Source organism: Heptranchias perlo, chromosome 26, assembly GCF_035084215.1.
Source record: "Heptranchias perlo isolate sHepPer1 chromosome 26, sHepPer1.hap1, whole genome shotgun sequence".
NCBI lineage: Eukaryota > Metazoa > Chordata > Chondrichthyes > Hexanchiformes > Hexanchidae > Heptranchias > Heptranchias perlo.
The window spans coordinates 30,508,546-30,525,692 of record NC_090350.1 but is presented as its reverse complement, the minus strand read 5'-3'; the positions used below and the strand labels follow the sequence as shown (position 1 = coordinate 30,525,692).

The following is a 17,147-nucleotide window of genomic DNA, read 5'->3' as shown; positions in this document are numbered from 1 at the left end:
CCCTGAAGGTAGCAGGACAGGTGGATAAGGTGGTTAAAAAGGCATACGGGATACTTTCCTTTATTAGCCGAGGCATAGAATGTAAATGCAGGGAGGTTATGCTAGAACTGTATAAAACACTAGTTAGGCCACAGCTTGAGTACTGCGTACAGTTCTGGTCACCACACTACAGGAAAGATGTGATTGCACTGGAGAGGGTATAACGGAGATTTAGGAAGATGTTGCCAGGACTGGAGAATTTTAGCTATGAGGAAAGATTGGATAGGCTGGGGTTGTTTTCATTGGAACAGAGGAGGCTGAGGAGTGATTTAATTGAGGTGTATAAAATTATGAGGGGCCTAGATAGAGTGGATAGGGAGGACCTAATTTACCTTAGCAAAGGGGTCAGTGACTAGGGAGCATAGATTTAAAGTAATTGGTAGAAGGATTAGAGGGGAGCTGAGGAGAAATGTTTTCACCCAGAGGGTGGTGGAGGTCTGGAACTCACTGCCTGAGAGCGTGGTGAGGCAGAAACCCTCAGTTCATTTCAAAAGTACATGGATGTGCACTTGAAATGCTGTAACCTACAGGGCTACGGACCAAGCGCTGGAAATTCGGATTAAGATGGATAGCTCTTTTTCGGCCGGCACGGACCCGATGGGCTGAATGACCTCCTACTGTGCCATAACTTTCTATGATTCTATAAAAGATTGAGAATGGATCTGTTCTTGATTGTTGGTGTCAATAGTGAAACTGGGACAGATACAAAATTTTGGTTCTCCTGACACCAAAAAAACATTGAGTTCTAACGCAGCAGTGATACAGATTCCATTGTAGAGCTCAGCAAGTGTTGAATTAAGATGGAATATTCGTCTCAGTTCACTTGCTAAGAACTCAACAATTCTTGCCAATGGGCAAAATAGAACTTTCTGTGCTTAAGCTATAGTGAATCCAAGACAATGGAACATTGTAATATAATTACTATGCCTTCTTTAGAGAATACACTTGTAAAAAAAACACCATAAAATGCAATTTAAAGGTATAATTATAAAGCATTTAAGCACAGTACACTCAGAAAATGTGCAATTTCTTAGTCATCAATTTCATGCTTCAAGTAGAGTGAACTCCAGCTGATTTTGCAGAATTGAAAGCAGGTATGGAACAAATTACAAAATTAATATCATTCTGCTGATTTGTCATTTGGATCTTTAACTATTTTGAGAATGCTCAGAATTCTAAAACTCCAGCCATAAAACTAACATTTAATACAGTCTCTGTGCACAGATGATTTTAAACACACAACTGGAGCTTAATGTGCCTTACACTTTCCTAAAATAATCTGTTTTCTCAGATGAGTGGGATACATGACCTGATACCAGGCTCGGTTATTGATGCCACAATGTTCAATCCCTGTGGCTACTCAATGAATGGATTGAAAACAGATGTAAGTATTCAGCTACATGGACAATCAAAAATCTGAATATTTTATTACACGGGCCATTATGAAAACAATCTTTTGAAATCGGTAGCCTGTCAAATGTATCTGTAGCGTTCAAATAAACACTGAGAAAAAAACCTGGTTAGCAGTTCCATAAAATGACACATAATGGGCCATAATTTGCTGTGGCAGAACATCTAACAGCGTCTGCCGTTAGTTAAGCTTGCCTGTGCACGTTTAGGTTTTTAAAATTTTTTGCGTGGCAATTTGCTGAAAGCACGAGGTGATAACGTCACAGTGAGGGAAACAGGGCATCTGGGACCTGAGTGAACAGGGCAAGCAACTGTGTATCCCCTTAACTAATCAGGTTGCAGGATTGTGAAATTAACAGCGCAAGGACCGAGAAGGAAGTGTAAATTAGAGTGGGTGAATTCAATGTCAAATCCAGTACAGAAAGAGAAAAAGAGGGAAAGATTGGATTTAGAAGAGATAGATAGGAAAAGTGAACATTTAAAAAAAAAATTGACATTTTTAAAATCTCCAACAATTAAAACCTGAAGGAATGAGACTTCACACTTGTAATAGTTAATTTTCAGTCCCTGAGAGATTGACTGGCAGTAATTAACACTTAACAAATCGTTAAAAAAGTACTTAGATTGAAATGGATAAGACTTAGCTTTCCATGGCGAATTTAGTTCGTATCTACCGTGCAAATACAGGAACTTCATGCCGTTCAATGCATTTGAATGGTGATTGTAAACAATTTTACAACACCAAGTTATAGTCCAGCAATTTTATTTTAAATTCACAAGCTTTCGGAGGCTACCTCCTTCCTCAGGTGAACGATGTGGAAATGAAGTCCTCGAAATGAAGTCGCATTTATAATTCACAGAACAATGCTTGGTGATAACAGACAGTTTTTTCAACTGCCCGTTGCCAAGGCAATCAGTGTGCAGACAGACAGGTGTTACCTGCCAGGTCTCAGAATATACAAATCACCAAAAAAAACAACAAACAAAAAAAAACAGAGATAGAGAGGTAGAAACATAGAAAAGACAGCAACTGACCCGTTATATTAAAAACAGATAACATTTGTTCGCTGGTGGGGTAACGTGTAGCGTGACATGAACCCAAGATCCCGGTTGAGGCCGTCCTCATGGGTGCGGAACTTGGCTATCAATTTCTGCTCGACGATTTTGCGTTGTCGTGTGTCTCGAAGGCCGCCTTGGAGTAGCTTACCCGAAGGTCGGTGGCTGAATGTCCTTGACTGCTGAATGGTGAGGCAGACAGAGAGATCCCATTTTCACAAAGCTAACGGTGCAGTGGCGCAACTCGGACAGCAACTTTTGAATTTCCGTGTTTAACTGTGCATCTGCCCTCGCCCAAAGTTGCTGTAGCATTTACCCATAAATAACGGCAAGTGCCATTAACCTCACCGTTAGTTTGACAGCAAATTATGGCCCAATACCTTTTTGACAGATGTTTGCTAGCCCTTACCATAACTCTATTCAGTTAACACAACAGACAGTATGACTACCAGTTAGAGAGTTACAAAATAGACATTGGATCTTTTTTCTGCTTTAAAGGAGGAATGCTGATCTGTTTGCAATGGATTAGATCAACCCTGTGGCTTATTGACATCGATACACGAAGAGTGGTATATAATTTGAAAATTCACATTCATTGAAGATTGATATGTGAAGTAAATGAATACTTGCAATATTACTATGGAATATTTTCAAGTTGCACACTTATCAGTGGGACCAAGTCGGAAAATGCAGCAGCTCATACAACCCGAGACATTCAGGGCCCGCTGCTTGTTGCAAATGGTTTAGAAATGGAAATTTTAAGGAGGAACGAATAGGGATTTAGACTGAATGCTGAGCGAAAGGGGATCCACATTAAATCAGCTCAGGTTACTTTGTTCAAGTTGACTTGTTCTTTTAAGAGAAAAGGCAATACCGATGTAGGGAGGGCCAGTATGATCCCGTATGCATGACTTCCACCTTTGTTGCCAGTAAACTTCAAATTTACCCACACTCTTCATCGATAATGGGTAGAGTGCTCCTATGTGGAAGAGGCCAGGGTGACTGAGATATGTGTCTGAATACAGACCCCTCCCTGGAGAGTGCATTACACTGGCCTTGGGGATACTCTCATTACCTCAAGAGTTCATATTTACTAACATCCTTTAATTTTCCCTCACCATAGTAGCTGTAGATTCTAAGAATAGATTAACACAGACAGCGACTCAAAACACTTTTATATTGTCTAGAAGGGTCCTCAGGATTGACACTCAAATAGAAACTCGAGACTTTATATTTCAGTTGGTGCTACTGTTCCAATCAAGGAGCACTGGAGGTTGCAGATCCATAGTTCCTGTTATTAAAAAGGACAGAATCCGTAGGTTTAATTTTTAAGCAGAGACAGTTGCTCACAAGACCAAAAAATGTGGGTCCCTGGCGATCAGGTCCTTTAATTCGAGAGTGCTGTCAACAGTGGGAGAACCATGCATCTGCCTTTCTACAAGACCTTGGTTAGACCTCTGATAGAATACCGTGTCCAGATTTGGGCCCCTCACATGGTGCGGGTTATTGAAGCTTTGGAAAGAGTGAAGAGTGGGACCACAAGATTGATTCCAAGTTTAAAACACCTTAGCTACCCAGATAAGCTCAAACAGCTGGATCTGTTTACTTTAGGGAAGTAGAAACTCAGGGGCGATTTGACAGATTTATAAAATAATGAAGGGACTAGATTGTGTTTACATGGACCAATTATTTCAACTGGATAGGTCATGGAGGACGAGGTATCGTGCTTACAAGTTGTGTCAGGGCAGAGCTAGGTTGGATGTTAGGTGGTTCTTCTTTTCCTAGAGAATAGTGGACCTGTAGAATAGGTTGCCGGCTTCTGCAGTGAATGTTGATTCACAGTATTCCTTCAAGAGAGAGCTGGCCCTGTTTCTGCCTGGGGTGGAGATCACCCCATACAAGAGGTAGGTACCCTGTAATATAAATCAGGGTCAATACGAACTACTCAACTAGTTTTGATCGTCTAACGGGGTTGGAGAGGAATTTTCCAGATTTTTTTTTCCTTAATTGGCCTGGGTTTTTAATCTGTTTTTTCACCTCTCTGGGTGGGAAGAGAGTGTCATTGAACTAGGCATCACATCTATATGGGACAGGCTAGATGGACCAGTTGGTCTATTCCTGTCTGTCATTTTCTTTTTTTCGGAAGGGGACTCGCCTTCATTATGCCTAGTCCTTCCCCATTTTAAATACCGGCTTGGAATTGTGTTTCCTCAATGTGTTTCATTTTCGAAGTTCATTGAACAGATTCGGTAAATACTGTGTTAGCAACTAGCCTTGAATCTATTGTTCGAGTCCACGTTGAGAGGGGTTGTTACAGACCTGTATAATGTGTTGAGGAAAAAGTGGAAGCTTTATGCTCTAGGCCTTTTTGTCAGCTTTTTTCCTATGTCCGGAGGCAGTTACTTATTTTGAACCAGTTAAAACTAGAGTGTGGAGCTTTCTTTTCTTTGTCTTACCCAAAAATCCCTGCTACATTTAACAGGCCATGAAATAATGGGGTTGCCGGAGACACCAGAGAGATACACTGCCTGCATGTTGGTTGTTAGGAATGCTTTGCTGCACTCTTTGCAGGGTTTGACAGCAGAAGGTGACGTAAAACAGCTCCAAAACACTTTCTAAAAAAAAACACATTTTTACTGAGGAATGAATTACTGCAGTCTTTTTGCCATGCTTATTTCTATGCTGTGAATCCTCTCATGTGAAACTGATGTTAGTGGTAGAACAATTATCTGTGGATAAGGGGGTTGTCCTCTTGATTCCTTAAGGAATGATCACATGGTCTCTGCCTGAAATCTCTTAAAGGGACAGGCTTTTATTTTCTCAGCAACATGTCTTACCTTATGCATATTATGTGAAGTGTAACTAAATGAATAAGAAACCAAAATTTCATATTTACTTAATAACTGTAAAAAGGTTTTGTCTATCCACATATTATGCAGATATTTCACTTTTAAAAAAAAATCCAAATTTTCTCCTGGAAAGAATACAACAGAGTAATTAATCTCAGTAAACAGCAGATGGATTTCACTGCAGATTACTTGCTCATCTAAAGCATATGATGTATGTATTTTGTAAATCTAATGTATTCATTTCCTATAACATTCATGTTTTGGTATGTGAAATATACATGTTGTTACATAGCAAAGTTGACAGCATCCCCGACCAAAAATATCAGTTTCTGCCTCTGTATATATCATCATACGTCAATATCTGTTGTTAATGTCTCCCTGTTCCAGACAGTTCAGGTGGCCATTAAAAATCCCATGGGACTATTTGAATTAGAGCAGGGACTTCTCACAACATCCTGCCCAACATTGTTCTGTCAAACAATATCACCAAAAATAGATTAACTGGTCATTCATTTCATTCCTGTTTATGGAATTTTACTGTGTGCAAAATAGCTACTGTGTTTGCCTACAGAACAACAGTTAATGAACTTCAAAGTAATTCATTGTGAAGTGCTTTGAGATAGTTCTGAGAGACTTGACAAGATACTGTAACAATCCAAGAATAAAGTATTGTTTTGTATTCACAAGCTTATAGAATATATGACTTTTCCAGAAGATTTGAAAATATCAGATTTGTAAAACAAACAGATCTTTGTCACAGCACACTCGGAATGTCTTCACGATCATATGCTTCTATCTTGTCAAGTTAGGCTCTCACATAACCAAGGATAGGCAGGGTCAATAAATAAAATGTGGTTTACATAAGTTTTAATCAAACCCTTTCTCAAAATTCAGATTGTCTATGTTAAAGGTGCCTTGTGAATAGGAATTTCTGGCATACAGGCCAAGAATACCTGTAAATGAGCAGCAAACAGTTTGGAATATTGAAGATGGCAGCAGAAATATGCATCTGCTACAGTTTTTACAACAAAGCTTTTGTTCCAAAACATGTGTAAGTTCTTTCTGTGAAGATCAAACTCTTCTCCAAGTGGCCAAAACATAATTATTGTAAAAACTGTGCTGGGCCGATGTTTCTGTCATCTTCCTCTGAACTGGCTGCTGTTTGTATGGCCCTTTAATAACTGTACATATCTTATTACACCATTTTTCCACAGCTACTTCTTTCTTTGTCTCTGCATAACTACAGGGAACATATTGGACGATTCACATCACACCAGAACCTGACTTCTCCTATGTAAGCTTTGAAACTAATCTAGCCTTGAATTCCTACACTGAGCTGATTAAGAAGGTAGTGGATATCTTCAAACCAGGAAAGTTTGTTACAACTCTTTTTGCCAATCAGGTAAGTTCCTTCCAGCCAGATTTGTTTTTGTTTGTTGGGTAGATTAGTGACACTGCACAAATACACTTTTGTGGATCTAGAGTATTGGTGTGAGCATAGCCTGCCTACGTGACCGACCGTGAGGGTTGTAGGTTGAACAATTCAATATTATCCATAGGAACTTCAGTACTATTAAACTCATGCTTCTCTAACTGTAAATGTGGATATATGGAATTGAATGTACAATGTTATTGAATGCTATAAATTAGAACATTGTTCTGAGTCAATCAGTATATGTCCCATAGCACTGCATAGATAAAAGGATATGTCAATTTATAATGACAAGAGTACTGCACACTGCATTATATAATAATTAGGAGAGCACATACATCTTGATTACCCTTTTCTAATAGGTGTAAAAGGTCTACCTTGAAAAAGCTGTCTGCTGTTAAAGTGGAATTGTATTTAACCTGGGCTATGCCTCTCAGGTCATAAAGTGTAACTGGACCCAAGCTGAAATTTCTCCTGCTTAACTGCACAAGTTCTAAATAGGCTGACCCTATGGTTAATTATAGATTAATTGCTGTTGCTTGTCTAAAAGTAAAATGTCCTCTGAGGTTCCGATAACACACACCTGAGCAGGAAGAATGGTTTATTGGCCTTCTGATGCACTAGATTGGCAGCTGCTTGTAAATCCCTAGCTCTGCCCCTTAAAAAGAGAGGCCAGATTATTGAGGTCAGCAGAAACCTGCAGGAATTTTTTCTATACTTTTTTTTTAAAAAAGATTGTTCAGTTGTCATTGTTGCTATTTTATGAATATTTGATCTAATGAGGTGAAAGTGTGACATACATTTCGCATGTGTGTCATACTTTCTAGTCTGCTGAACATGATACACCATAGTACTTTTGTTTTATGTATAGACTAGTGGATCTCTCATGACATTGCTCACAAATAAATTAGCGACTGCAGCAAGGTTGTGACTTTTAGGTGCTCGCCTTGGCTGTCCCTTTAAGGCCACAGTTCAGGTACTCCCTGTGGCAATGTGGACTCAATCGTCGAGGTCAATCAGAGAGCAGTTGTATGTTTGTAAATTTCTGGCTCCAAGTCAAAATGACTATTATGAAATGCCTGGCTTTTTTTGTCTTTTTTCAAAAAAATGTTTTGCATGTGTAAAGAAATGTGATGTTTGGAGTATGGCATCAGAAACATGTGACACATATTACATCTATAACACAGTAGTGGATCTCACATATAATAGATGTGTAACTAAGCGTACTGTTTATTGACTCAGATCCATCCAATTTTACTGACCATTGGATGTTAATATAGATGGGGTTTCAGAATGTAGAGCACAGCAACATTTTAAACTAATATTCTAATAGTCTTATAATATCAAACATTAAACAATTCAGTAAAAACATTTGGTGGTTTGTTTACTTTTTGAAACCACATCATATAAGCAGCCAATAAACATTTTCCAGGGATAAAAACAAGTCATATAAACGACACAGTTAAGCAAAAAAAGGCTCATCTACAATTAACACAACCTCACCAGGAGATCTTCTCCCTTCAAAAATCATTAACTTCAAATGCATTTTTTTCAAGGACGCTAACATTTATTTTGCTTCCTTCTAACTATTTAAAGTGGGGTGATTTTTTTAAAGTTATAGTATATTTGTGATGTGGTATTTAAAATCTGCTGCATGTGGGTTGATTTGAAGATTATTGTACAACGCAGCGTTTTCCTGTGGCATATGGCATTGCTTTTGCCTGTGGCAAATTGCATATAAATGAGGCTCTGGATAGAAACTGTAAGCATAAACTTGGAGAGGAATGGAGGACATTTACTAAATCCAGACATTAGACTGTTCTTCCCTTTTCACGTAAGGCTTAATTTAGATCCCAATAGGAATTCAGCCATGTAACTCTGGGGTCTTTACTTTCAGGGATATAAAGGAATATATGTCTGTAACAACAATGTTATATTTTGTGGAAACTCCCTTTACTGCTGATTTAATAAATAATAAGATTTACATTAGCACAAAGATATGGGCTCAGTCGAGGCACTAATTTGATATTGGCATAATCACTATTTTAAACCAATTTGAAAGTAATGCCAAATAATTCCAGTGTAGGTTACGCTAAATCCAAAACGGGATGTTAAATGGAATCAAGTAGCTTATATAAATCTGGGAACTATCAACTGCCAAATGTTTTGATTGCTTGTGATGTTTTAGAATTCTTTAAAACAAACATTTATTTGCGATCTGAATTCCAACAGTGCAGTTGAATCAACTTTCAAATAGGTTGCAAATGCCATAGGTCATCTGTAAGTTGCAAATAACTTCCAAATGGGTCTGCGGCAAATTTTGCAATTTTTTATATATTCAACTGAGCAGAAGTGAGGGCACGAGGAAGTAGTGTAGAGATGCAGCAAACTACACTACTCCCCCTGCCCCGCCCCCCCCCACTGTCGAACCCGATGCAGCCTTGCTATGGATGACTGCAACAAATCCCTTGAACCCATCATTAGTGATTGTCACATATGAGAACAGATGGTTTGAATTACACTCATGTAAATTGGAATGTTTATTTAATCTGTTTATTCAATCTTCATTTCCTTAACTTACAGAAGAAGAAAAAATAGCTTACATAGGTCCTGAATATAGACTGAAATGACAGGGTGAGCTTGATGGGCTGTGCATTTTTCTCATTCTTGCCTTCTCTTTACAGTTATTACATTTTCTAAGGTGTTATTTAACTTTGGGATCTACTCCATTATTTCATAATATTACAGAATAGTTACTTTTTTCGTAGTCTTTTTGAATGGAAGATCTCTTTCAGTGAAATATTGAGGGAATAAAATACTTGGTCATAATTTTATTGCTCAGTTATTTCTCATTAGATTAATTATGATTGTGTATTAAAAATTCTATGCAGCAGAATCTATATAAATTATTTAGTATTCATTATTTAAAAATGAATCCTTTCCATTATCCAAATGTATTTTAGGGGCTATGAGAACTGAGTTAACAGCACATTTCCGAGTCTCAAAGTGTGCTGTAGTTATTGTTTTCATTCATGCATTATGATGTGGACATGACTGAGTTTAAAAGGTAAAATTTTGTGTTCAGTTTTAAACTGCAGTCTACTACTGATGCAAAAGAAAGTTTAATCAGATGGCTTATGACACAGCTTGTTGTTTAATGTTGTTTCTAATAACCAGTTGCCACAGAGTGCTTGGGATAAGATTTACACCCACAGTTTCTCACATCTTCACTTCCTGGTCTCAGTTGGGCCATTGAAAGGAGGCCATGAGTGGCACCAAAATGATTTGTTATTAAGATCAGAAGGAAGGCCTGGGGCGGGAGGTGGAAGTCATGCCATGCAGCCATATCACACTTCTTAAGTGCTCGGCTGGCGGAGGTTTAATTAGTTTATCTGCCTGCTCTCTCATGCCCCCATTGTTTTAGAGTGCTGCTACCAATAACAGCAGCAGTGAACAAAGTAAATGAGTTAGGCTGCTGCCTTGAGAGGTTCTGAGATCCACCTAAAATAGTTTTCAGGCACTTTCATATTTGGTGCTAGGTCTTGGGATGGTGACTGAAAATCCACGGCCTCCAAGCACAACTTTAATTGCAGGCCATCAGGAAGCAATTAAGAAAACAGAGTCCATGTTTTGCACAATACTGCAATTTTCATAACTATGCATGTGCAGTTTGAGAGTGCGAATTCATGACGCAGCAATCTACGGTTTATTTTGAAGCAATTATTTTGGATTTGTTAGTATTCATTCAAAGATACTGCTACATGAAGTGAGCTTCACCCTTCTAGAAACCAAGTTCTGCCAGCAGCTCACAGGGCCGAGGACAATTAGGGTCTCCAATGAGGTTGGATGGTTTATTTCGCATGGGGCTGTTGATGATGGGAGTAATACACACGTGCCCATTATCAAGGTAAAAGTTAATGCATCTGGAGGCGGCAGTAAATATAGACAGTACTGCAAGAGGGGCAGGGTGCTAACTATTCTGGCCTCCAATAGTCTGAGTACTCAGCCTGTCTGTACAACTGGTGATATGATTTTTCACTCACTGACCTGAGTGGGTCTTCATCAGTCATTGGAGAAAATCTGGCAATCAGAAAACGTTACACATGGTCAAACAACTGCATTAAAGCAAGATTGGGCGAGTGCAGCATGCTGCTCTGGTGCTGTGGAATTAATATAAATATAAAAGGAGCAGATTCCACAGCACCAGCAGCCTCAGGCTGTATTGTGGAACCACTTATGGGGGTATCTGTTTATGAGGGCATCTTATCGTGAACAGTGCATGACACAAAGACCTTAAGACGGAAGGAAAATCATAGCAATACCCAGCAACACCCCCCTCCAGCAAAAAGAGGATTTTAAATAAATATTGGAATCAGTCTTGTCTTCTAAAGCCGAAGCCATATTAACATTTGGTTAGCATCACCAATGAACAGAATAATCAATAGTCAATACTATAGCAAAAAAAGGACAAATATTTAAGACAGATAAAGACAGTTCAATTTAGAGCTTGTGGCAGCAGCATCAAAATACAATGAAGTGCTGGATAACGACTATTTAAAAGAGTTATAAAGACACTGATTCATCCCTTCACAATCAGAGCATTACCAGCTGACAAACAATTTTCTAACATCAGAAAAAACCCAGTGCAATTGCTGATCAAATTCACCTGACTTTACCCCACTGAACAGTGAAAACAATTATATAATTTCAAAATGTTAATGTTTTTCTTTCGCAAAACATCTGCAATGATTTCTAAACAATTATCTTATAATGCTTTAAGGTTCATCCTTAGAAATGTATGGAGCTGCAACATAATTAATTTACAGTTTTCTTGGAATAGATAAAACATAAGAAACTCAGTCTACCTGTCGCTTTCAGAAAAATGTCCGTCGAGTGGAAATCACTTTATTTTCTCTAGTGAGAAATAGGAACACACCTGTGAAGGGCCATTAAATTCAATTTGTTGAATGAACGCAGGCCCCATCTCTACCTGGTTCATCAAAGGCAGTTCAAAGTTCAGAATTTCAGTAAAGTATTATATCTTCAAGTTAATTTTTCTTAAATATATCCCTTTTAGTCCAGCCTCTCGTAGGATCAGTTGGTAAAGGCAGTGTATACAGATCAGGACAGTCATAGATTGGATGAAATTGGATAGGAATAAAATATGTTTCTTTTTATGGTGTATTGTGCCAATCATTGCAGATACTTGCACTAACTTTTGCCAAAAACATTCATCGCATTTGTTGTGACTTTTGAACTGTGTCAACTTAGTTCCAATTGGACAACTACATATATCATAGAATGCAATTATTTTTCCAGGCATTCTGTAATTGATGATATCATTGAGAAATGAATAAACATATGACTAATTATTTCTATGCAATTTTAACTATATCAGCCAGAAAAGCCAAAAGAATACAGTACATAAAAAACATCATGTGAGTGTTTTTGTGGCATTGAGGTTTAAGATATGTTGCTGTTGCAATAAAAGAGGGATATGGAGCCCTGCAGTGCATTGGACACGTGCTATAGCTGGACTGGGATTACTTGATGCTGCCAGAGTGTTAAGAGGAAATGAATGTTCTATTCCCAAGCATTAGCATCTCTTGATTTAATAGGCATAATAGAGCAAACAGAAAATAACTGGCTTGTTAATTTAGAATGCAGCCATGCTGCTAAGTCCAGATATCAAAATTAATTCTGGTGATTCCGTGCAGAGTTCGAAATGTCACATCTCCTGTTCGGCACCTCCAGCCGTGGATGGATTCAAGCGCAAAGATTTGCAGTATGCTCAGTTCAACAACTACAGCTTTCTATTTGCTAGTTATGTCAAGCATTAGCTTCACAGCAGAGAAGAAAACATCCCAGCTGTACAGAACGAAGCATGAAACATGAATTACTGCATCAATTACGTTAATCTATTGTAACAGCTTGCATGTCATAGTTAAAATAGGCATAGAAGTGCAGTCCAATTTGTGCTATGCCGACCAGGTTTATACATGTAAGCCATTCCTCTGCATAGTTATTTGGTGCAATACTGTTAAGATAATAGCTTTGTAAAATACACACTTCTTAGGTGTGTACTATTTTCATTGATGGATTTTACACTTGAAACACTTAAGTGGTAGGTTTCTGCCAAGAAAAAAAAATCATAGCTAAACCCCAACTAACTTTAACTTACCAAAATTGCTGCATAAAAAGCAAATCTGGAATGTACTTCCTTTACCTAATATGTGGCATACAAAGAGGAAAGAAACATTTTCAACTAGATATCAGGTTGTCTTTAAACGCATTGAACATGTAATCATGAATAGATGCTGTACAGTATTATAGACCTTTGTACCTCAGTTTTCAAACATCCCCCTTAGGTTTGTTGTTCTAAAAATGTAACCATTTTATGCAATTTGAGATGACATTGATCACCTAAATTAATGATTTTAAAGGGAATTTTAACCCAGGTAACTTTCAACAGCCTGATCACCAACACAATACTCTGCCAGGTATTCAAAAATGTTAATCCAGATCCTTTTATTGTACAGACATTCAGCAACAGCCTGGAACTTTGCACTTTTTCACTAAATGGAAGGATAAGGGGCAATGTCTTTTCTTATAGTGCAGTCTGGGAAGTATGATGTCCAATGGTTTTGTCATATGGCTACAGATAATAAGACTCAAAAAATAATTTGACAGTTCTTAACTCTTTAAAATAAGGGAAGATTACACTGATAATTTAAATTAAAGTTTTATATTTTGAACAAAATGGAAATGTATAGACATTTTGCAAGTCAAAAACTTTGCTCCCTTTTGATACCTATTCTGTTTGATCAGATGTACATAATTATTAATGAAGAACAGTCCCATTAAATAATTAAATAACATTTGGCTAATATCTCCTACCTACAGCCTTCATACTGGTACATCTGTACTACAGTCAGAGAGCTACATTAGCTGTTAATAAAAGCAAAAATATAAGAAATATAAAATGCAGAAATAACCTAAATAGAAAAGGAGTAAGACTTAAAAATAGAACTTAAAAAAAAACATTTAACCGAAAGATAAATTAGAAAGACTAACAGAAACAAAAAAATTGTTGAAAGTGTATCTAATAATTATATACAATTTCCTGAATACTGTATTTTGTATAGGAGGTTGAATGAAACATTGAGTTAAACATTGTCTTTTCACATCTGGGGTATGGGTTTGAATCCAGCCCAAACAGATGGTATGAAACTCTCCTTCTTGGACACCTAGGTCTTAACTGAAAGGTACTTGGGCCGTATCCAGTCCCCAGTGGGCAGAAGACTATAGAACAAAATGGCCCTTAAATTCAATACATTTGCAATAATTCCCTCAAAGGGGCCATAATGACAAGCAGTTATTGGAAGTAGAAAAGTCATTTCAGTTGAATAGAGAATACTCTTTTTCAGAGGTTAGGATTTAGATACTATTATCAAGCATGGGTGGGGGGGGGGAAAGAGGGGGTACACTGCATCCAATCCAGGATATACCTGACCTGAGTACTTCATTCTGACATTAGAAGCTAAGTGAAAAGTCTCTTGTACCACAATTCCTAGCAAGATGAGCATGGGTAAAATTACATCTATTATTATTGAAGAACATAGAAACATAGAAAATAGGAGCAGGAGTAGGCCATTTAGCCCTTCGGGCCTGCTCCGCCATTCAAAATGATCATGGCTGATCGTCTAACTCAGTACCTTGTTCCCGCCTTTTCCCCCTATCCCTTGATCCCTTCGGCATTAAGAAATATATCTATCGCCTTCTTGAATAAATCTAATGACTTGGCCTCCACTGCCAAGAGGTAGAGAATTCCACAGGTTCACCACCCTCTGAGTGAAGAAATTTCTCCTCATCTCGGTTCTAAATGGCATATCCCGTATCCTGAGACGGTGACCCCTGGTTCTGGACTGCCCAGCCATTGGGAACATCCTCCCTGCATCTAGTCTGTAAACATGCCATGCTTTCAATTTGTTTTATCTATTATAAGAGTGTCCAAACCTTTTCATCATGGGCTGCTGAGGTATATACCATGGAATCTCACTGTCCAAATTTAAAGTTGATTTTCAATGTTCCCTTTAATCTGCATGCATCTAAAATGACTAATATCAATCGATCTTGATGTTCTGATTTAGGATTTATTCGGCTAATGAAGTAATAGCATTGAGAACAGTCCTTTCCAAACCTCCAGGCCTATGAAATTCAAACACAACAAACCAGTGAGGCAGAAATAAAAGCACGAATAGAAAGTTGATTGGGCTTCAAGGGCCAGATTGCTAGGCCCATTGGCTGTAGTTTACATACCCCTAACCTAATACATTATGCTTTATTTATGACATATATTCTTGAAAATTTCAGGAATAATTGTGTTAATCTGCATTACTAAAGTAGAATTTGCACTTTTAGAGTTCAAACTCGACAGGCCTGTGTGTCTGTGTGTACTGAAACCAATATTAAGTGCCATTAATTAAACTCTTACTTTAATATTTCCTTCAATCATCACTGAGACATTTGTGTTGAACTGAACTGTTTCTCCTCCTCCCATAAGCACTCAAGAGTTCACAGATCATTGAATCGGTCCAGAATGTTTGAGGAAGGAAATAAAGATTCTGATCCAGTAGATTGTAGGAGGAAAGGGAGGGAGGTAAGGAATTCTGCAGTTTGAAGTCCTGGGAAAGAATGAGTCGTAGATGGCGCAGTGAGCTCTGATTTTAACATAGATGCAGGGATGATGAAGTGAATATGGAACAATGTACTTGTAAAATAATAAACATAAAATAGAATTTTGTTAGAAGGTGGACAGCTGAACAGTACAAAACTATCCAGGGAGGGAGTACTTTTATGACACAGTAGTCCCCCGATGAAAGGCAAAAATGGCATCCATGGAAATGTGGCTGGATTGTCCTGAACTCCCAGCCAAGTTCAAAATGTGGATGATGGGCTAAGAAAATAAGGAATAAAGTTTCAGAAACAAAGTTACTTGTTTTTTCAAAGCACAGTACAGGAGGATTGTGTTTGTGACTGGACTACCGAAGGCAACCATCTTGTTTAAAACAAAAGGTTGCATTCACCTTTAAAATCATATAAAGCAGAGAAAAAAAAAATTTATATACAGGAATAAATTAATGTAAGATTTTAAATATCAAACAACGATAATTATAATTGAGACTATATTTAATATTAGTTTGAAAACATATTTGGAATATATGTTTCTCAAAAAAAGTGAATTTTCCATATTTACAGTTTTTTAATTGCAAAAATTTGGTATTTGCCATGTTTTTAATGTAACCATTTAAGTGCCTCCTACGTAATATGTGTTACTTGATGTATTGTGTCTTGTTCCTGTAAAAAGTTTAGTGCGGGTTTACAGTAGCACACTAAATTATCATCTTTGTCCTTTTTTTTAGCCCACATAAAGATGTTCATAGAGCATAGTCAAACTTTAGTCATTTATGTTTTCTCATAATACAGTATACATGAAACACATGGTAAATACTGTAAGAATGTACTACAAAGTAACTATTTATTCTACTGTATGTCCATTTCATTAAAAGTTTTAATTTCCTATTCAGAAATGAAAGGAACTTGTGATTTTTTTTTTGAAAACCTCAAATAATTGTTCTATATTTGTAAAGTCTGCAAACTCATGAGGAGATTTACAAGGTGGCTTATTGGTACTGACGTGAATGCTTTAGCCTGAAAGTATGTGAACAAAAGTCTCCTGTCCTGAATCCCTGATGATTATAGGAATCTGTGAGCGTAACAGTTGTGCATCCTTCAATTAAAAATAAACTCAATCTCACTGAAGCTTATGCAGTATTTCTTCACGACATTCTCTTCAAAAGTAGCAAAATGTAATTAGGGATTGCTCAAGAATGATATCATATGAGGATGTATTGCCCCGATTATATGCCACAGTGTAGGTTTCATCCAGATTTCATTTTGTTGAAAGTAGTGCAGGCCATGTGTAACATCTTAGAATGCATAGTTTCTCTAACAAAGGACATCAACAGAATATCTTTTTAAAAATTACTCAAATTCTGATTAAGTTTGCTTGATTGAATTCAGCTCCCTCACACTGTTGAGATAAGTAACCTTTCCAAATATCAGTTTGGCTCAGTTGATAGCACTTGCACCTCCGAGTGAGAAGATTGTGCCTTCAAGCCCCACTTCAGGTCTTGAATGAATAATGTAGGCTGACATCTCCTTCAAATGAGATGTTAAGCAGAGCACTGTCATAGGTTTAGGTAGATATTAAATCCCATGGCACAATTTGAAGAAGAGCAAGAGGTTCTCCTCATATTTGGCCAACATTGCTTTCTTAACTGACACCACCATAAAGCAGG

The 17,147-nt window shown here is 37.6% G+C and overlaps 1 protein-coding gene across 2 annotated transcripts in view; it reads left to right on the top strand.

Annotated features, from left to right (window-relative positions):
- LOC137342852 (S-adenosylmethionine decarboxylase proenzyme-like) overlaps positions 1-14,252 on the top strand; it is a 55,682-nt gene extending 41,430 nt beyond the window's left edge. For both annotated transcript variants that reach the window (XM_068007035.1, XM_068007034.1), the window contains 3 exons: positions 1,331-1,423; positions 6,601-6,756; positions 12,504-14,252. In XM_068007035.1, the coding sequence (XP_067863136.1) occupies positions 1,331-1,423; positions 6,601-6,756; positions 12,504-12,626 (372 nt within the window). In that variant the 3' untranslated portion in view covers positions 12,627-14,252. The remainder of the gene's footprint in view (positions 1-1,330; positions 1,424-6,600; positions 6,757-12,503) is intronic.
- The last annotated feature ends 2,895 nt before the right edge of the window (positions 14,253-17,147 follow it).